Genomic DNA, 22,780 nt, shown 5'->3' with positions numbered 1-22,780 from the left:
TAGTACTAAGAATCGGTTCCGTCAACTAAGTAAACCTTATAATTAGTAATGAATATCGCGATCAATCAATATGAAAAATTTAGAGCTGAAAAAATAATGACGAACGATACATGGATACTTTTTAACGAAAAATTTTTCTTTTTTCCAGCTGTGAGAACTTACCAAGGCGAAGTCCTGGAGCTGAATGGCGTTCTTAGACAGGACATGGGCACGTATCTTTGCATAGCCAGCAACAATGTCCCTCCGACGGTCAGCAAACGTTATTCCGTGGTCGTCCACTGTACGTATCACTTGTCACGTAGCTACCATACACAGCCGGTCACTATAGCTGTTAATTGGCAGCGACCATTCTTGCGTTTCGCGCGTCCTCGCTAAATATACAGAGACCTGGTTAATTCACTGCGCTTAGCAGTGCCGTGAAATAGTCGTTTGAACAGGTTATTCGATTAAGCAAAGTTTGTCAACAAATACTCACGGTTTTATAACATTTTTCATAAATTATCGAATTGTACACCATGCTCACATTCTACTACTGTGGATACTATATCGCTAAAGCTTCAATTCTTTTATATAAAATTATTTATCTATTTAAAACCCTGTGTTTGTTCAAATCTACACAAATATCGAAACGTTATATTCGTAACTATATTTTGGATAAATGAATTCCCTAAGCATGGAATAAACTGGGAAAAGAGTAGCTTATTGAACTATGTGTCAAAGGACAATTAATTGCATTGAAACTACTGAACAAATGCCTCGAAAAATAAAAGGCTGAAATTTGAATAATACGTAAAAAATATAATAGAAAATTATTTCAATGAATTAACATCGAAACGAAAAAGATAAGTCAATTATTTATCGGTTTTTTCTAAAGAATCTAGTAACTTTGGTTAATTGTGAATCGATATATCGACGCAATCGATGTAATTGAATACCAAAACTTCACGATTCATTTGCGGCCCAATAAATCTACGAAGTTGACGTTGCAATAAGGGTTTAGGATATTTTCAACAGTAAACGTGTTAAAACTACGTCAATGCTTTGTGAATTGAACGAAAGAAAAACGTTAATCGTGTCCGCATATCTCTTCCTATTCATACTAATTACGGAAACGTTTGTGTTCCCATGTATACGGCCGCTTTAATTGCAAACCGACAATATCCGTAAAGTAGCCGTAAAGCAGGCCATTAAACGCTGAAGTTTATTTACCACGACGGACAGGAATGCTCAGAACGACGAAATTAAGTACATTTTTCATGGGGCTCACTTCGAAACAACGGATAATTGTTAATCAATCGTGACTGCGCCGAATTCGCTTGCATTCCAGCTGAATGATTCTCTGTAGAACGAACAAATGGCACAAAAATTCCATTAACGGAATTAGTGCCGGGAAAGGAACACGTAAATTTCATTTAATTCAATTAATTTACTGTTAATAGTATAATTATCAGTTTATATAATAAATGAGACTGTTGAGTGAATCAATATTCTTGAATGACATTTTTGTAATACACTTCATATATTCTTTGTCTGATTTATATCAGTTCTGAATTTCTTCAGAAGAATACAATTTTAAACGCAAAGAAATTATTAGAAAATAACTTCTTTAAATTATAGGTATTTAGCTACTTAAATAATTTAATTGATACAAGAACAACGTTTAACGTGATTAATGTGTAATCCTTATAAAAATTGTAAGAATAGGTTTTTTTGGGTTCTTTATATATTAATTATAGTATTGAAGTGAAACTATTTATTTTTCAAATCATTTCAGATATTTATCGCTTTTAATATATCAATCATTATGAAATGAGAAAATTGAAACTTGTCATTTTGACAGGTCGGATTTTTAATGTTAAAGTCAGTCGTCCAATTAACCCTTTACAGTCGAAACTTTTTCCACTGAATATACTCATAATTTACACTAGGTTTTACGGAACGCGTCAATTTAACGCATATCGAATTTTATAAATACTCTTTAGTAAATGTTTACATCGATTTTGATAGATGCATTTGTACAAATAAGTAACTACTCTAATTGTCTATTTTTAAACCTCTAATTTCCAAATTCCAAATAAACGATGGTCAACTTTCCCAAGGACAATGGAATAAATTGTACAATAAATGTCCGTAAACCTAGTGTTCATTGAAATTGATCGCAATTCGATTTTTCGCAACTTATTGGAATGTCGAACAAACACTGTTTGACAAGTTCCGTGTTCACTTGATGACACGACACGTGATTCTGTTTTTTTTTTGTTACGGAATTAAAAGTACCACTTCAAAGTAATCGTTTCGAATCGAGCGAAGAGATCAAATAAAATTCACCGTGTACATTTTGAAGAGTACGCAACGAGTCGAGTAGGTATCAGATTATAAAAAAACCTGGGAAAAAATGCGTCGCGGCTAATGGAGACCACTTCAATAGCGACACGGAAAATATTGGCGAATCAACTTTTCGATTTTTTTTATATTTCTTTCCTTTCGGTCTATTTTGTTTCACGATGAAAAATGACAGTGAAATATTTGTTAAATATCAGAAATTTAAAGATTATTGACAAATTGTGATAATATCTGTAATGAAAAAGATAAGAATTTAAAGAATAATTGAAAAGAAACTCGAATTTATAAATTATTTTCCAAATGTGAACTTATAAATTACTTTTACAAACTACCATTTATATTATATTTTTACAAACATAAAATCTCTCGCTTGCAGAGCGTTGATACAATATTTGCCGTGCCCGATACAAAATTCCAACAGAAGTCTGTTACGAATTCGAATACGCGCGAAGGCGTCGGACGGTTCAAGTGCTTACGGTTTCACGGTAAGCCAGCTGCGTGAAACATGCAGGTGCGCGATGAGGGAGCGCTGTACAGTTCCTTACTTTGAGAAAGTCGGTCCGCAATCCTCTCAGTCACATCCATTCGAAGTCTGGCATCCTCGTAAAGTTACGATACGTCGATTGGTATTAAGGAGAGAAGGAAGACACTTGAGATACAGCGAGCCCTAATTAGAATTTCGATGGATTCCCGGTTACGAACGCGTAAATTTCGATTGACATAAAGAAAAAACATTCTTGGAAACTGGATTCTTCGGTGAACCAGTTCTTATTACTCTGAGAAATTTCGTTTAACTCTTGCCTGACCAATCTGGGTCATTTTAGTACGGCGGTAACTATTGTCCTATTTATAGATCATCTTATTTCAGTTACAATTGACTCATATAAATATATGCACGTATAACTGCAACACATGCAATTAACATTATGCATAAAATTCAAGATAAAGCTCTTGCTTAAAACCTGGGTACAATAAAAGTTCCATTATCTAAAGTTCTGTCATCTAAAAAGACCAGCCACCATGCAGTAGTCAAACTATAAATAAAACAAAGGAAAATTCGGAGAATAATTTTCCTCAAACTATGATTTCTTAATAGTTCAAATTATACTATTATAAAAGGAAACAAATTCGTCAGAAAATCGATCGCTTCATTGAATTTCATTGAAATCCATTAGAATATTTATAAATAGATTCGTGATTAAACAAGTGGAATCCATCGATATAAGTTATACATTGAACAATCTTCTAAGATTTCATAGAAACCGATTTCTTCGGTAACCCATACGTTTGAAAATAGAAACATTCCAGTTTCTTGCTAGGATAAATCGAAAACAATCCCCGTCAGTTTATTAAGTTAGACGTTGGCTTCGCAGCAAACACAATATTTGCGTGGAACGACTTAATGTGCCCGTGCTAGAACACATGATGTCGCAGCTCGCGACTAGAAAGCGAGAGCGACAGAGAGTGCGTAATTAAAGCAACGTAAACACGGGGGTGTTCGATGCTATACTATGATTCCAGGATTAGGGAGCGAACTATACGCTGTATGTGTGTGTTACAATTACTTTACCGTGCCATTTGATTCTCGAACACCGGATACACCGTACCGCCATTATCGAGCGGTCCTATTTCAGCGCGTTTCAATTGTTTTCGAACGTTTTCTAAATTAATTGGCATTACTGCAGCTTCAAGTAAGTAATAGGTCACGTATTGATATGAAGTGTTCAATTTTTCTTACTCATAAATGTTTGTACTCCATTGTTGTTATTCCTTTATTTTTCATATAACCTCTGAACCAATTAACTATAGAGTTTACTTTCAAAAATTGAAATGAGTTTCTCTCATTGTGTGTGACAATAAAGTCAATCAGTGAAGTATATACTCGTCAAACGCAGTGCAAATATACCTATAATATATTCTAACGGGTATCATTCAAAATCTAGAGTGTCATACAATTTTGATAAATATTTTTGCACGTACGTACGTGAGGTTGACGAAAATCTGTTGATATTTCCTTTTTAAATACGTCTATCGTATTGTGAATCACTTTCAGTTTATATTGATGTTAAACTGGAATTTAATTTAATGACATGATATTTGTTTTTAAACTTCTTTTAAAAGTAGGAAAAAATTGTTTAAATTCTATTAAGCGTTTAGCAAGTTATTATTATTCTATTTATGAAAATAAACGTTAAATCAGAAAGTTGTATATAAAAGGAAGAAAGATTCAAAATGTACGATAGCATTTCAATTTGTATTTATAATTCTTATATTGAAAGAAAATTAATGTTAAAAATGTAACTTATGGAATCGAATACTTTTTATATTTATTATAAATATATTATACTTAATGATTATATGAACACATTGTAAATCTAAATGGAACGAAGGGAAAATCTAAGGTTTCGAGGAAAATAGATGCAAAGGTAGTTTAAGGCAGTTCAAAAAAATTCGAAGTAATTAAAGTAAAGAGCTTTAAATGCTTGTTTATATTCGAAAAATATTCTTCGTGATGGAAACGCTGTGCAATGCATTTATTAACCTCAAGGATGCTACGAAGCGTGCAACTATTAATTATGTTTTCATCACGTCCAATATTAACCGTTAGATAAATTACTATGAAATTACCTTTTCAAGTTGGCGATTTATCCACGTCGTTGCCGACAGGTAAATATTTGATCAGCCAGGCAGCACAGTAATTCGCTTACTCAGAAAATCTAGTGTTTTAACCGTGATACAACGCTTCTTATTTCATCGGGGTACCTGATTTATGTGGATAGCTTTACTTTAAAGGGCTATTGCGCGCTATAAGGAAATAAATTTCTATTTAATCTCCGTTTCTGTTTATACGAATAGAACTATCGTCTACAGTACATTATACCTACAATAAAGCACGATCATATTGATAAGGGAAATGAAAAATGTTGTGTTAACATTTTGTCGACCTCATTATTCATTGTGAAACCTGTCGCTTGGATGCGATATTCTTTCTAAAACGCAATATTCTCTTAATTTTATTATTAAAAAAAAGTTACCTATTCTTCTAATTTCAGGAATTTCTTAGGAATTTGTTAGGAAGCATTATGATCTGTTCTAATATTTTTTATTAGTACAAAACGTTATGGACTATTGTATTAATTTTATTATTAAAAAATGTGAGGTCCTATTCTTTTAATTTTAATATTAAGAACTACTGTGATCTATTTTTCTAAATTTGTTGAAATATATTATAATCTATTCTGTTAATTTTATTATTAAAAAATAAAAATATTATTATCTATTCTTCAAGACTTATTATTCAAAATCTATGACTTATTTTCTCAGTTTCATTCTTAACAAAATACTGAATTTTAGTTTCATTATGAAAAAATATTGTGGCCAAATACATCACGTCAGAATTAAATATTTTTAATTCGACGTAGGAAGCTCTAAAATAGCGATGTTGCTCTACAACTGTTGGCCAACCGAAAACGCATATACGTGATCGCGGCCATCAAACTATTAAAACGAATTTATTCGTGTTTCAGTCCGACCAGTCATAAAAGTGGTGAACGAGTTACTGCTCGCGCCAATTGCCAGCAATGTCCTTTTACAATGTCACGTGGAAGCTTCGCCGCACGCCATGAATACTTGGTACAGACGCGCAGGTAATGAACAATTTCAATTCAACACACTTCTTCGTTCATTCGTCGTCGTTCGATCCTTACTCTATCGCTTCTACGATTTCGAAGCAAAGAAGCGAATAGTGTTCCAGAATTAGACAACAAATAATTTTCGTTGGAGAAACGCCACGACGAAAGATTAAATCTTTGAGGACAAATGTCTTGATTTAAAGTGTGGTGTCTAAAATTACAAATTACAAGCAAGGAGTTTAATTATTCCAATAACAAAAGATCAATCTACAATTTACTTCTCTTTTAGTATTTAATCTGTTAACCATGCAATGTAATTTCAAAAATCGTGGGGCGTGTAATTAAAATTAACAATAACGAGTATACGAAAGCAAAATGAAGAAGGGTCAAGTAATTTAATAATAACGATTTACTAACTGAAATTATTATGCAAAAGGTTCTTGTATTAAGAAATCTTCTATTTAACCCCTTGCACTTGACAGATTTTATATGAACAGTATTTACCATTTTACGGTAAAATATGAATGGCACTTTGTATAAATAATATAGAGAAATGGTATATGAATTAAGAGACAAAAATATTATATTTCAGTGTTTCGTGAATTATTATATAATATTATACAAAATTAAATCATACATTATATTCTTCATTTCTTATCTCTTTTTTTTTAAGGATCAGTTCAAAATTCTTGTTCACGTTTTATTAGTAACATTTCAGTGTTTTCAACCCTTTACTCTTAAAGAGGAAACGATCCGATTCGTGTCGGTCCACCTTACTAAAGTTTAAAATAATATCTGTTTTCAAACTATTATAACGTATGTAAAGATCACATCTCTCTTCGTTTTTACTTACAATTAGTTTTAGTTTAGCCATCGAACAGTTGAGCTCCTAAACTAAATCTAAAAACTAAAAACATCAAAAATTTTGCATCAACCCAATTTGTTGACTCATTAGTTAAACGGAATTTTAGTAAAAATTAAAATAAAACAATAATAACAAAGGATTTTCGTATAAAATTATTAACCGCCATTCAATGCAGCATCAGTAACGACAGTATTCCAAATTGAATAATGGTAAATAGTGCACTACTCTTCTACTAGAAATAGACTCAAAACTAAGGTGTACATATGATTGCCAGTCACAGTTTCAATATTTTGTCAAATATTGAAGTAATAAAACAATGTATACATTATAACGTGCGCTGATTCTGGAGGGGTTAACTCTTTGTAATCGGTGTCGCCACTGTGGCGACATTTATAATTTGTCCTCGAAGTCGGCGTCACCAGCCTGGCGACATGATCTTTTTTCGGAGTAGTATTATTTTACGATCGAGATTGTAAGTGTTTATTATTCGTTACCATCCCTTTCTGATGTACACTGTAAGCAGTATTCAACAAAATATATTAATTTTAAAAAATAATCTGTATTTTTTAATATCCATGTATTTATTATAAATCACTTATAGAAAAATAACTTTAAAAATATAAATTTGCTTCTACTACTTAGTACTGCAACCAGAGAAATATATCATAGTTAATACTACCACCAGAAAAATTTTAGGGGTTAAAGTGCACGGTAAAAATATAAATATAAATAAAGTATGTAATTAGAAATATAAATTTATTTCGAGTATTTGTTACTGCCGCCAGAAAAGTGTGCCGATCGCGAAGGGTTGAAATGCACGGTAACTCGCAAGAAAAAGTCAGTTTTCCGAAAAGATATTCGAAACGCTGGCCGCTTGAGTCGAGATCAATTCGACAAGTATTACTTCCGGTCAGTTTTGCAAAAGCTAACCCCGGTCGCGACGCGTCGCGATACAAACGGCGCAGATGAAAACTCCGAGGACTGTTCCCTGGCAAAATTAAAAAGCCCGCAATATTCTCGTTTCACGTGCAGACGAAAAGCTGCTGCCCAGTGACAAATACGTGATGTCAGACCACGCGCTGAACGATTACACCCGGCAGATGAGTCTCACTGTCAATTCGCTGGAAAAAAAGGACTTGGGAGAGTATGTTTGCTCGTCAGAGAATGCTCTCGGGAAGGACCAGTTCGTAATACGGGTACAAGGTAAATATAATATTGACCGGCACGTCAAAAAGATTGTTGAAACGATGCAATAATTTTTCGTTATTTGTTGTTGTTAATTCAATGTCTAAAAACGTATGTTTACGTAAACATTCATGAGTATGAGAAGTGAGTCATTATGGAAGACAAATCATTTATTATAATAGTCTAAGTAAATGGAGATTTGAGAAGAAATATTTCAAATTTATTTATAAACACAAAGTTTTCTTTCATTCATAACTTAAAACTTATTCATATATATTTCGAGGTGTAATCTAAGAATTGGAGTTATTGAGTTCCAATTTAACACTAGGTGTATGGAAATTTATACTGCACTTTATTCTATTGTTCCTGCAACGATAGGAGTTTATTAATGTAAATCTTGGAAATTCGGGCTTCCAAAACGAATTAAGGAAAATTGGCATAAATTTCCGCGAAATAATCTTTGTGAAAATTAATATCCGTCAAATTAAAGGGTTCCGTAAATCTAGCGTTAACGAAGATTTTGGACAATCTAGATTATAGAAAATAACGACTTTGTTCATTGCTGTCCTGTATATCGAAACTGTGTTTCTAAAGTATGTACCATGTTATAAGAGAGTTAATTGCTATATATTTTCCAATATTTCCATGCAGAACTGAACCTGTCCTTTTTAGTTCTCTCATTACTTTATTTCATTCTACTCTATCTATTATTATACAAAGTTATACATAACCACTTGCTTATTTTGTACGCCGCTTCTGTCTTTATTATGTATTATTAAATTCCGACCATGTTTTGTAATATCGGCGAAACAATTACCGAAAATAAAGCACGATTATCTCGTGTTTCCATGCAGAACTCAACCTGTCCATTTGTATCTCTTTTATTATTTTATTTCATTCTATCTATAATTATCCAAAATTACACATATCTACTTCCTCATTTCGTATCTTATTTCCATCTTCATTATCCATCATTAAATCCTTTAACAATCATCTTCATAAAGACATAAAACCATACCAACATATGAACCGTTTCTTTTAAAAGCAGTGTAAGTCCATTTTCTCATACATTGAGACATTTGACAGTTGGCGTTCGAATGAACTTAAAAATATCGGCGAACGTTAACCAATTCGAGTTTTTTAAAACCATGAACTTGTTAAATTTTATCATGCAATAATAACTAATAACATAATTAAAGAAAAGAAACAATTGTTTTGCTATAATTGGACTCATTCCACATTCAAGGAAAACATTTCTGCGATAACATTTCACAGTTAAATTTCTTTTGATTAATTTATGAGCATATCGTTCATCATTGATTGCGTAACTAGAAGTATTAAAAAACTACAATTAACTTATTTTTCCCGAGAATGGACTTACACCATTTTTAAAAAATGGCTCATATCTTGGACATTCGTAAAAAATAAAGCGCCTTTATATTTCCTCTTCTTTCCATGCAGAACTGAACCTGTCCAAGGAAACGACTCCTAGCACTCTCTCGAGGAACATCGACCTGAGACCACGAAAGAAGCCAGTACAGAAAGGCAAGAAGAAGAACAGTAACGGCAGGCGAACGCACGGAAACAGATTCGATGATTTCGACGGCGCCGGGAACGACGAGGATGTCAGTTCCACGCAGATCATGGGGGGCAGCACTATCTACGAGGGCCACAGAACGGAAAGGCCGCTTGTTTCGCCGTCGTCCTCGCCACCGTGGGTCACCATAAGCGCCGCCGATCCGAAACATTGTTCTTCGACATCCTCACTAGCGATCCTCTTCTCGTTCCTCTACTCGACGATGGTTTTCCTTTTGTAAGGAAATTACAATTGACGAAAAGGACTGCGACTGGTGAAGAACAAAGATGGCGGATACTAAGGGATGGAATAAGGGGATGTTTGTTTATACGTGTCTGAAGCACGAGAATGATTTCGTGTTTGATAAGGGATGCTGGTTTCGCATTTTGTAATTGGTACGTCATGGTTGTTAGTTTCGATTGGAGGATGCCATATTCTTTTGTTGTTGCAATTTGAAGAAACGAAGATATCTAATGGTTCGTATGAAGGGATGAAATATATTGAAATGTGTAACCTTGATATTTATTGATGTTTAATTCTGATTATAATAATTGCGATTAGTTCATTCGTATATTTATATAGTTTTTTATTGCTTATTTTATATATTTTATTATAAAAGTATATGATATATATTTTTGTTACATTGCTGTATTTTATTTTATATATTATGAGCACGTTCAAGAAAGTGGATTACTTTTATTATTTCTATATTGTATAAATTCTATAGTAATATGGAGTTATAGTAACGATATAGTAAATATTAATATTGAAATAAAAAGTCGTGCAATTTTATTATACTTTTGCTTTTATTATTAATATGAAAAGCTTTCAACGAATAATTCAGTTGTTTCTATGTTCGAAAAGATATCGAAAGCCATCAATCGTTAAATAGAAAAACAATTCACAATTGAAATGAACTTGATAATTTTAACTTCCAGATGTACTAATTTTGAATTAAAAAAAACAAAAGATTATTGTATCTCCCAATGTAAGATAAACTAATTAAGAAGACAAATTCCACAATTATAAAAATTCGAATCAAGCACATTATATCATATCAAGATCATCTACATTCCTTTTGTCAGATCACTTTTATTTTACGAATATCTGTTAAGAGTTAACATTACCGTACCAATGCGAATGTGTGAGAAATCATCGAATCAATGAAATTCAAACAATTCTTGTGCGTGTGCTTGACCGATTAAGGTCAACTAAGACAGGAACTGTTCAGTGGGAGATGATAATCGCTTTAGGGAAGTCGGGTAACGAAGAAATCAGATCGGAAGGGCGCAAAGGCAAACGACGAAGAAAATCTGACGCCGAGAAGAAATACAGGTCTTCCTTTTATTCGACTTAACAAGGACGTACTTACTACTTTTAGATTGAGCGAGGTATAGTTAGTGTGGTGCGACCAAATAAGAGAGACTTCCTCCGATAACAAAAAAATGTTGTAAATACGATACATACGTACAATTCATAAGTACGTGAAGTTAGCGGGCATCGACTGATACGCGAGCTGATCTTTTTAGCGGCCGCGTGGAAATCAACGAACGATCGTACGGACTGTGGATTTATGAGGTACATGAAAAAAAAAGAATGAAATGAAATGGTCTTCATATCTATAAGTCTTCATATCGCGACAGTGTTGGAAAGGATCAGTTTAATCCGATCATCATGATTGTTTTCGTCGATCGCGAATTGAATGAACTCTTCTACATTTTATTATTTTACTTTTAAATTGTAATTATTTGAATATTATTAGTGAATTATAATTACTTAAATATAGGTTGTAATTATTTATATATAATTGTATAATTTACGATTAATCAATTAATATGGCGTTATGTTTCTTTAAGGATTATTTTATGCAATGCAAATTTGGGTATTGCAGACATTAGCGACTGAATTGATAGCGATGGTAATAAGTATAAGAGAAATATTATTTTAATTGTTATATTTATTATTTAATAATTGATTTATGTTATGTCGTGGCCTAGTTTTTGCATAATAAACGAAAACAAAGGTAGAAAATATATTGTTCTTCTTCTTCTTATTATTATTATTATCATTATTTTTATTTTGTTTAAACAGAAGAATGAAGCTTTACAGAAATATATTTACCTATTTCTGAATGAAATAAAATAAATAAAAGTCATTTCACAACTTTTCAGTTACTTTGTTAATAGTAAAATAAAAAGAGTTTTGTAAATGTTTGTCGCTAAGAAAGATACTAATAAAAGGGCCAATCACACGATAAGAGAGCTCATATAAAGATCTTTCTCCAAATAATATGCAAAGTGTAAAGAAACTTTTTTTCCTTTTCGAGAGTTCATTTGATGAAATGATATTTCTTCTACAACAGTGCAGCATAAGCCTATTAATTAGGTAGTAATATATATTTACGTAAAATTTTGTATGTGTAACAAGTAAGGGGTTGATTATGGAAGACCAATAATAATTTATTATCATTTGCAGGGCTGATAACTATCAATAAGTATGTATTTTCTTCACGAAATAGTTTAAGAATGTCTCTCTACCACAAGTAAATAAAACACATTACCATAAAGAAGAAGTCTTCCGAGAATTTAAACTTATAAATAAAGTTATCCACATTTATACGAGTATCATGATACGTACATATAATTAATCGTGTTTTTATTTTATATTTTCTGACACCGTATACAGAGTTAAATAATAATGGTTAACGCTTAATTTTCGAAGTTGTAACAATTTTAGTGGTTTTCTTTTGTAAATTACTTTTTTTGTAGATGCTTAGAAAATTTGAAAATCTAATCGACTCCCTCAATTGTATATTTCTAGTTGTATATCATATGCTGTTTCGTATAACAAATTCAAAGGACTATAATTTAAGACCGCTATAAATTGACCAAAATCAAAACACAATACAATAAGGTGTTACATTAAAAACACTAAAGCAATATGAAGCAACAAAATGCGTTATGCATTTTGATACAGCGTCGATATGTTGTGGGACAAAATTTTGAACTCGTGGTGTATTATATAATAAAATATAATAATTATATAATTAGTATATGATTAAATTATTTTTATATAATAATAATTATTATATAATCAAATAATTGAATGGTATAATTTAAAATTTAATAATGTTTTTATACTTGCACCACTGATTGGAATAATTTCTTTTTGACTGCTATAATTGTTACACTTATTGTTAAAAATAATTATTCAGACTTAGTAGTCTGCAATTATTAAATGATACAAATTATGCACAACATGTCTAACGCTATATGTATATGAAGACCGATAAATATTGGAGTTGCCGAAGTCAAACCGACTTCGGTTATTTAAGTAAAAAACTATGTTGCATTACGATAAAGAACATAACGCATAATACGTGCCGTATATTTGAGAATGTACGATTATTATTTATTAAGAACATTTCTAAATGTAAGTGACTTTGGAAGCTTCGCAACGCAACAATAGTTTTCTGAGGTTTTTGTTCACTGACACAGAGAAGTGTAAATGTAACTTTAAAAGACAGTGACTGTCAATTTTTGTTCTCAATTATTTGTTTATAACAAAAGAATGAAAAGACATTTCACAGAGACATTGTACCAATAATAAATCGATACAATATCAAATTAGAAGAATTTAAATCAAGAAACAGTGTTATGGCTGAAAATGTTGTTAACTTCGAAACCTAAACAAAAATTGGGTAATTGTTAAAATTGAATACTAACGTAATTGCACTACTAGCATAATTGAAAATCATGTAAAAAAATCCAAATAAATTATTATAGAATAACGCATTACTCGTCGTTGTTAAATAAATGGAATTAACATATTTTAAGATAGACGACTGAAGAGAAAAACGTTTATTCGGAACAGTATTGTTTCTAGAAATACATACTTTTCCAATGGAAATATTTTGCGTACAATTTACCTTAGTTTATCAACAAGACTATGCATTAAGAAAATGTTAAGTCTCTTTTATCTTTATTTATATTAAGTTTGTTTTTCTTCGAGTGTAATTAAATTTTGCAAATTATCATTGAGATACGTATAAAACTTCTGCTATAAATGATTCGATTGATAATTGTAGTAATAATAATTGTCCAAAATATTGTTATTACACCTTGTACAGTAAGATTCGGAGGAATTGATACGGAAGCGTCGCTGTAAAAGACTAACTAACTCTGCTTACATAATTCTAAGTATACGTTGGGTTGCTGTTCTCGTAAAATTATCAAAGCAGCTAGATGTTTATAAAAATTAAGAACCGGTATTCTGATTTATTATCACCCTGCAACTATCCATAAAAAATTATTAAACTAAATTTTGCAAAAATATGACTAAATAAAGCTCTTTTTAAAAACACCACAATTATAGTTACGCTTTTACTTCTATTTTTAATATTTATAATAATTTATATTTAATAAGTCAGCATTCTTGTAAACTAATTTTCATCGACAAAAGTTGAATCGATATTCTATAACAACATAAAGAAGTATAAATAAAATAGGTTCAAATAAATCGTTGTATCGTTTAATTTTTATGATGCATACATACAGTAAAAACTGTTTTAGTGAATAGTTGCATAGTGTATAATAAACGAAACATTTTTCGTTAGAATTATTTATGGCTACACTTTGCTTTCTGAAACACGCTGTGTTGGCTAAAAGATAACCGTTTCCACCAGCTCAGTAGCATATATAATAACATGTTCTTATATTTGACTTCTACGATGTTCAATATTATGATTTAATCAAAAAATCGCATCTCTATTATCAATGAAAAAAAAAGGAGAATAAAGATATTTAATACTAGAACGATCGTTTACAATGAAACCGTTTCGATAAAATCGAAGAAAATATATTAATACGTTCTGAACGTGACACGAAGAATCGAGTGCCATTGTTTTATTGCCAACACTTTAAACGAAAAAAATGATTCAGCAGGTTCGATTGTACTTACCGAAACCTGCATTCGAATTTTAAGAAAAATGTAACATTGAAATTCAAAGAATTCCTACGAGCATAAAGCACATTACACAATTGTTACGAATAAAAATCCAACCGACAGGAGCTAAGCTCGTGTAATTAAAAGTTAGCGATTTAAGCATACCGCCTACCGATTATGAATTGACCAAATTTATTTTGATCGCTTGTTAAATAGAACAACTACAATATCGTAGCATGTATGCAGAATGGAAGGCACGACAATAAGTATGTTATAGTAAAGTCCTGTTTCATTGAAATATCGCCTTAAGAACCTTCTGGGCAAGTACTATACAATATTCTTCCACGTATCATTAAGGTTCAGCGCATATTAGTAATTAGATTATGGATTTTATGCATTTATAGCATACATGATTGTGCGGGACTCGATACAGTAAAACGTTCAATGAAAGCAATCCTTTCTGTCAAGTTTCATAGGAGCCTCAATAGAATCAAAGAAGCTTCTGTTCGACTTCTTCCGATTGATCCACGAAAATCTATATTTGCATAAATATCGCTAATTCATTTCGAAAACAACTGATTAGCCCAACATTCAATTCTCGTAAATAAATTTAAGTCGCTCCTTATCTTTTGTACCGAACCATCACGATATGTATACGATATATTTATTTCCCTACAATTAAATAATCAACAAAATACTATATGTCTTATGTACATTAACCCATTAATACTTAAAAACTGAAAGGAAACAGCTTCTGGTGGGATTCAAATGAATTCGAAACACATGTAAATACATTTAATTGTATCATACGTCGGTATTTAATAGCAATATCAACGATAATGTTCGCTGTAATATTTTTCGAGACATTGGGTGTGTAATTATCGCTCTGAGATGCATGGATTGGTGCAATAGTCGAAAGAGAAATATAAATTAAGAGAAAAGACGCGAAATTTATAAAATAATATTATCGATGAACAGTTGATGTATATATACATATTATATATGATTGTGTATCGGAGCATCAGTGAGTATTAATGAGTTGATGAACATGAAAACGGGAGACCCGGTAGATTTTTAAGGGCAAAGCGGGGATCGCTTTGCGCGTTAACGTTGGTCGAATTATATAGATATATATGTATATATATGTTGCTCATTGGCCAAATAGATTAACTCCACTTTTTGAATTTTTTAAGATTTTATCACTAAAACGCTTCATTGGCTCTCGACTTTTCATATTAAAAATAAATTTTCTTATTATTAGGTGTGATACCACGACATAACAAAAATTCGATTGTTTATGCAGAACTTACAACAATAATAAAAATTACTTCGAAAATATACTATTTTGTATATTTTACATATTTTTAGATGAAAGCTAAATCTGTAGTAATAAAGTAACATACATGCTATTATGATTATTTAATTTTCTATTTAAAAAGAAATTTTGAAAACCGATGTATAGCTGTTACATCAATTTTCTCTACTCTTTGTTCTGTGGAATTAACCGATTTGCCTAATGAATGGCTCATATATATGTATATAAAGGAGAAAGAAAAGAAAGAAACACGCGGCAAAACTATTAAAAGTAAGTGAAGCTACTAAATATATCCTCTTATCGTAAGATTTACCACATAAACATAGCGAATTTATTGGCTCTAAGGGATTCGAAATACATATACACGGCAACGATACATATGAATCATATAGGACCATGTTTTATGTATGTACATATATCTATAAAGAAACAGAGAAAACGGATACGGACATTCAAGAAATATGCGGCATTGTAAATAATGTAAGTGTTGGATGGAATTCAGGCGGAATGAAGAAAGAGCAAACTATTAGAGGCAGGCGCTCGAGATACACACTGTATAATGTACTTGTAATTGTAATGTTGAACGGGACTACGTTTTATACGACACGGTGTAACTGTAGTCTCAGGGTGTAACATAATGAAGCTGAAAAAAGACAAGAATTTAATCACTCGTTAGGCACTTATCTACACCGTTAAGGTATTTACCGAATAAGTGAATGTGAAAACTTGCTCGTTCTTTAGATTTCTCACAACGAAGTTTCAGCGTTCGTCGCGTTTTGCGTTTTGTGCTGGGAAGGATCGTAGGTTTTATTCCTCCCTCTTGCAAAAGGATTCGCCATACTCGCATTTTTAACGCATTGACTGGCACATTGATCATTCGTAAACAATGGAAAACATGAATACATTGGAATATGCAAAATTTGATATATACATTAAATAGTTACGGTATTGAATTTATTATGACAATTATCTGGTTAACGCATTATGCGATGAATTCAACGGTAAGCATGCACTGTTGATGTAATGGTCAATATGTTAATGATGCATCGTAAAACGAGACTTTCCATGTTCGATGTTCAAGATTTTTCATGATTTTTAATGATAAATTAATTTAATTTAATTTATCTTAAATTAATTTAAGAAATTGTACGAATCGATGGGAAACATATTTTAACGTAAACGTTTTTAATCTGATACAGGCTTCCTTCTCCTATGAAGACTGCTTAATTGTTTAGATGAACGTTTCGAATTTGTTTCAATGGATACTTTCGTTTTCTTTGTCCAAAGATTTTATTTTTTGTAACTAAGTACAACTTTCGAAGAGTTTATGTTTTATTACGATCTAGAAGAGGCTATGGTACAGGATGTTACTATTTTACGTAAAGAATCTTGCAAATTTTACGAATTAATACAAAAATTAGGATTAAAGTGATCTAAAATTTGAACAAAGTATTGTACAAGTTTTAATTGATTATAAAATATGCAGACTTCAAATATTATGGATAAATGCATATCAATAATGTAGACTACTAATTGGTTTCTATTATTATTGCAATAAACTCTTCAATGAATTATACAAATTTCTGCTTAGATCTTTTTTTTACTAAACTCAACTTGTATCAATCATGTACTGTAATAACAATGAAATTGTTATTCATTATAAAATTGAAGCGGTGTTTATAATTCTGCGACATTATCATTTGTTGTATATCCGTGTACAATGTCGGATGTAGACGCGAAACGAACTCTAACAATGTTACGTAACGAACGAGTCATCGCAGTTGCACAACTGAAATCGTTTGCATAGGTATTCGTGTACATTCGATCGCTTTGTATTCCCAGATCTCGTTTCTTTCGTGCCATTTGGTTAGACTTTAATAAAGATTAAAGTGTAATCAACATTTTTCGAGAAATGAAATTACACACAGCAATAATAGTAATGTAATTATGTCTCTGTCGTTATTCGATACACGATCCTTTATCTTTTATAAATTCGAATTGTGAATAACTTGCCTTTGACATAATACAACCATAGAGTAACAGTTAATATACAGTTTAAAGATATCGAGACTACCTATAGAATATAATTGCGGTAGAGAACGAGCATGATGTACGATACTATTAACTTCAGACAATAAAATGTTATTATCGATGTTACCTTATGAACCGTATTTACTCAATTCCAATTCAGTCCTTCATCTACCGCTTAATTATTGTTTCATCGATTTTAGGAGAGTTAAAGGAGAACTTGTGCGAATGAAGTATTCAAATCGTTTATTAATATGTACAAACAAGATACTTAATTAACTCGCACATATGTACAAGAAGTGTTTGCCTTCATTCTGCAATTGTCGATTTAATACGTTTAACAGCTTTCATACGCTGTAGACTATTTTGTTTCTCTTTATCAAGCTCTTCCTTCAATTTTTGTACATGACTCGAATAACCCATAACGTTTGCGATAGAGTCTAATTCTAATTTCTCAATTTCTGGTACTATTTTATGAGCATTAGTCAACATGTGCTTAAATATTTCCACTTGTTTAGTTGTCAGAATTGATACTGCCGTTCCCTGTTTGCCTGCGCGTCCTGTTCTTCCTGCTCTATGAATATAACCTTTAATGTGTTTAGGGAGATCGTAAGATATAACTAACTGTACGTCTGGAATATCCACACCCCTTGCTAAAGCATCGGAACTCACGAGTCTGGAAATATAATAATAATGTAGCAATGTGTTGTAGTAACAAATCTGCTACATATAATAATGGCTTCTATAATGTACTTATATAGATATAACTTTTTGGGAATAAAAATGTATACTATAAAAATCACAAGGATAATGTATTATAAAGAGCATTACTGTTATGCAGTAGTATTTATATAAAACTTACATTTGAATATCTCCAATAGAAAATTTTTGGAGTACATCTTCTCGTTGTTTTGGCATCAGTTGTGCCGAAAGTTCCCCAACTTTTAAATCCTTTTCAGAGAAGAAAGATTGAAGCAGACATGTCAGTCTATGTGCAGTTTCTCCAGAATTTGTAAATATTAACGTTTTAGAAACCATATCATTTCTAATTAATATTTGAAACACAGCCACTGGTTTGTACTCTGTTGCACACTCTACTGCAAGTTCTGTTAATTCTTCAGGACTTGTGTACCTGCCTAAGAAATCGCCTACTTCTTTATCTAAGTTTACATCCTCATCTTTGCCTGATACCAAAACAGATGTAAACAATATTGGTTGAAAAAGACCAAGACGGCTCAATTTTTCTGGATCCTGAGATAAGGTAGCACTAAACAACAACTTCTGTGCTGGAGTTTTGCTGTTTGAATCACACAACCATATAACTATTAACGATTTAAATTATGATGTTAAAAAGATTAATTTCATTCAATATTTGACTTATTCTACTTCAATAATAACCTGTGATGTAAATTATACAGTGTTAGTCTTGGAGCATGAAGATGTTCAGGAAGATATTCTAACCAATCTGCAGCTCTGTCTGCTTCATCAATAACAAGGAATTGGAGACTATCTAAAGAAAATCCTGATGTCTTTAATATGTGAACAACCAAGCGTCCAGGTGTGGCAACAACTATATCTACCAGGGATATGTATTCTCCTCTAAGAGCTTAGAAATGAAAATAAAATATTTTATACCCTATGTTGAATAGTAATACTATATTAGAACAGTGTTAAGCATACAAATACATACTCTTTTTAAGGATACTAGTTTGTTCTCGCTCAAATGAAGATGCACCAGAAAGTAGACCAACTCTGAGGTTTGTATGAGATGTATATGCAACTGCTACTTTGTAAACCTGTGCAGCTAATTCTTGTGATGGTACAACAACTAAAGAACGTATCTTTGGTACTAATCGAGATTGTAATATTTGCACAATTGGTAAAATATATGCTAAAGTTTTTCCTAAAAAATGAAAAGAAATCACAAATGTGTACTTGTAACAACAATACAATATTAACTTATTTATAAATAATTAATAATATTAGTGAATAGTATATTTTAACTTATATCAATGAATAAAATAAATATGTACGTACCACTGCCAGTGGGAGCAGATACACACGTATCACGTACCCACCATCCTTGTTGCCTATCTTCATTACATTTCAGTAACCAAGAAAGCATACTCGCTTGAACAGGAAATAGTTTACAGATGCTATTATTCTTTAGATGTTCAATTAGTTTAGAATCCAGAACTGTATTAAATTCTTCTATACTTGGGCCACTATTTAAATCAATTGATATAACTTCTGGATTGGCCAACCAATCTGGTAATACCCTTTTAACTTCATATTTCTTTTTTTTAGCTTTTGCACCTAAAATTATAAAGTCTTTCTGTTGTTCTGGTATCTGTACTTGCGATTCTTTCGAATCTATAGATTTATTTGACTCTTTGTTTAATTGATCACTTTCATTTTCTATGTCTTCATTTTTTTTATTTTCCATCAAATTTTCTTCTACTTGCACATTATTTTTTTTCTTTTTCTTCTTCTTGTGTACTTTCTGTTGACTTGCATCTTCTGTTTCATTTTGTTGTTCAATACCATTATGAACAAGATTTTCATCAATTGAGACATCTTGTTCTGTACTTGTAACAGATTTATCGCATTTAGACTTTTTCTTTTTACTCTTAGATTCCTTTGTGAAAGAATTTTCAGTTGCCTTTTCTCGTTTACGCTCTTCTATTCTTTTTAAGAGATTAGATAAATGCTTTTTTTCATTTTGTTTTTCTTGTTTCTTCTCACCTTCATATCTGTTGACAAATATTAAAAAAATATATTAAGAAATGCGGTAAAGTAAGTCAGTTTCTAAAATTAAAACTCCAAATACTCTTAAACTTATAAAATACAAAAAGTAAATAAATATATAGATATACCATTAATTATTTTTGTTATTTATTAATTAAAATCAATAATATTGGATTGTATTTTCTATGAAACATACCTATTTATTACGAATAAACTCATTTGTTTTGACAGCACTAACCACGTGTTATAAGAATTTATAGGTTATGTACCACAGCTAGCATATCATTCGATACGCATTCGAACACTACCATAGTTTTTAAAATTATCTTTAATTTTTAGTATCACATTCTTCCTCCTTATTTAAACATATTTTACTCAATAAATCCTTTATTTATATTTTTTTAACAACTTATAAACAAAGTTTAAAAATACACAAAAATATTCAAAATATTTCGAAGTTCAACGTCCTATCAATGAATGGATTAAATCAAATCATACAAATTAATCTTTGATCAATGAAAACGTATAATTTACATGTTCCATTGTTTACAAATTTTTAAAGATACACTATGAATATTGTATAAAGACTTATATTTAAAAATGTTATTGCTAACATTGTAATATTAAACTTAGAGTTAAAGTAAAAATGTTTCAATAATTTATGTTAATCCAATAAATATAAATGATTCTATCGATATGTAAAATTTCACAAATATTTTACATAATAAAAAAATCAGAAAAAAATATAAGAAAATATAAGAATGTTAGATGTATATTTCAAATATGAACTTAAAAGTTAGTCTGCCAAATGAGAACATTGATTCACTGTATATTAGTAATAAAAATTGGATTTGTTGGATTATTCATTTGAATTTCAACTGCCTGGTCCGAAGTACCTTGCAATTACGCATCGATGCAAATACGTATTAAACATACAGATATGATATCATAGGTACACAGTTCATTACGTTTTTATATGTACGAGCGTTTCGTCATAGCTAAGCATTCATTCATCTCACAACTATCATTGACGTATTCGCATAGTATGACTCAGATAATAAATTCAAATTTGATCGAATTTTGTCATTCGTTGAGTAACACTAAGCTGCAGTGATATCTGACTGTGAAACATAGACAATATCATTGACCACCTCTTAACATAATTCGTTACATTTCTACTTGTCCTCCTTTGGTATTAGAAAACAGTACACATTTCTTGCTTATGAGCACATATTAACCGTAGTGAACGACAATAAATTGCTTCTACAGAATAAAAAAAATTATTATACCGATTCATTTATGAAATTTGTCTATATAAAATTTCAGTGTTATTATATTTTTTTCGTTACCACAGAACATAAATTTAATGACAGACACAAGGAAAATGCTACGAAATTTTATAAATCATTCGATATTTCCATTCATTAAAAATGAAATTATGTTTCAATGCAATCGATGATTTTCTTAATAGTTTTAATTATTATACGTGTATTTGTTGTTCTTTTTCATCGTATACATTTCAAAATAATTTATTATTGATTTTATATTAGAATAATAAACCGATTTCATTTAATCTACAGTATAGAATAGGAAACACGTTTTTGCAGTAGAAAATCTCAGAAAATCTCACAGATGATTGCCGTTGTTAATTCTTATTATCTATAAATGAATATTGCGTTGCGTTTGCTCTAAATATTGAATGCAACAAACGAATTTCAGGCAGCCCGTACATTCATCGTCTATCCTTGAGTTGCCGGGCGTAGAAACCGGAAGTGTTCCCGTGAGCAGTAATTACGACACCGGTAATAGCGGAGTGTGTCTCGAGATAAATAAAGAGAATGAGTAGCGTTGTTGCGCTCCGTTCTTACACTCGTCAATTCTTTTTTTTCCATCCGACGAACGAAAGATTTCTGCGGGCTATTCTTCTTGGTAGGAACCCCTACCAGACGATGAGTCATTCGACCATCACTTTGCACTTATTTCCTGGGAATCTTATTCCGCGCTGGTTCAGCAAACGAGAGCTACAATCGTGAATTTCCGTCACGCTTTCAGGCGCGTCTTCGCTTGAGTGGAACCCTCTAAAGACACATTTACACTATCGTCATGATAGATGCCCTCGAAAAAAAGCTTCCAACAGTTCCTAG

At 31.3% G+C, this 22,780-nt stretch overlaps 2 protein-coding genes across 3 annotated transcripts in view; one reads left to right on the top strand and one right to left on the bottom strand.

Annotated features, from left to right (window-relative positions):
* DIP-lambda (Dpr-interacting protein lambda) overlaps positions 1–18,791 on the top strand; it is a 201,450-nt gene extending 182,659 nt beyond the window's left edge. The window contains exons 8-12 of one of the 2 annotated variants that reach the window (XR_012998994.1): positions 149–280; positions 5,871–5,990; positions 7,873–8,043; positions 9,487–17,667; positions 18,650–18,791. Coding sequence is in view for 1 of the 2 variants with exons in the window: in XM_031970408.2 (XP_031826268.1) it covers positions 149–280; positions 5,871–5,990; positions 7,873–8,043; positions 9,487–9,842 (779 nt within the window). In the remaining variant the exon portion in view is untranslated. Of the gene's footprint in view, positions 1–148; positions 281–5,870; positions 5,991–7,872; positions 8,044–9,486; positions 18,103–18,649 lie in introns of those variants that run through there. The other variant, XM_031970408.2, reaches the window with a different exon arrangement.
* On the bottom strand, positions 18,118–21,182 carry Dbp73D (putative ATP-dependent RNA helicase Dbp73D). Its single transcript, XM_076369297.1, has 6 exons — positions 20,833–21,182; positions 19,926–20,641; positions 19,579–19,791; positions 19,287–19,494; positions 18,751–19,185; positions 18,118–18,564 (listed from the first exon to the last, which is right to left on the bottom strand). The coding sequence occupies exons 1-6, from the start codon at positions 20,853–20,855 to the stop codon at positions 18,198–18,200; spliced, it is 1,962 nt and encodes a 653-aa protein (XP_076225412.1). The 5' UTR covers positions 20,856–21,182; the 3' UTR covers positions 18,118–18,197.
* Positions 21,183–22,780: the final 1,598 nt, after the last annotated feature.

This window comes from Nomia melanderi, chromosome 7 (assembly GCF_051020985.1).
Source record: "Nomia melanderi isolate GNS246 chromosome 7, iyNomMela1, whole genome shotgun sequence".
NCBI classification, from domain to species: domain Eukaryota; kingdom Metazoa; phylum Arthropoda; class Insecta; order Hymenoptera; family Halictidae; genus Nomia; species Nomia melanderi.
The sequence above is the reverse complement of the archived record's forward strand: the minus strand, read 5'-3'. Positions and strand labels throughout refer to the sequence as shown.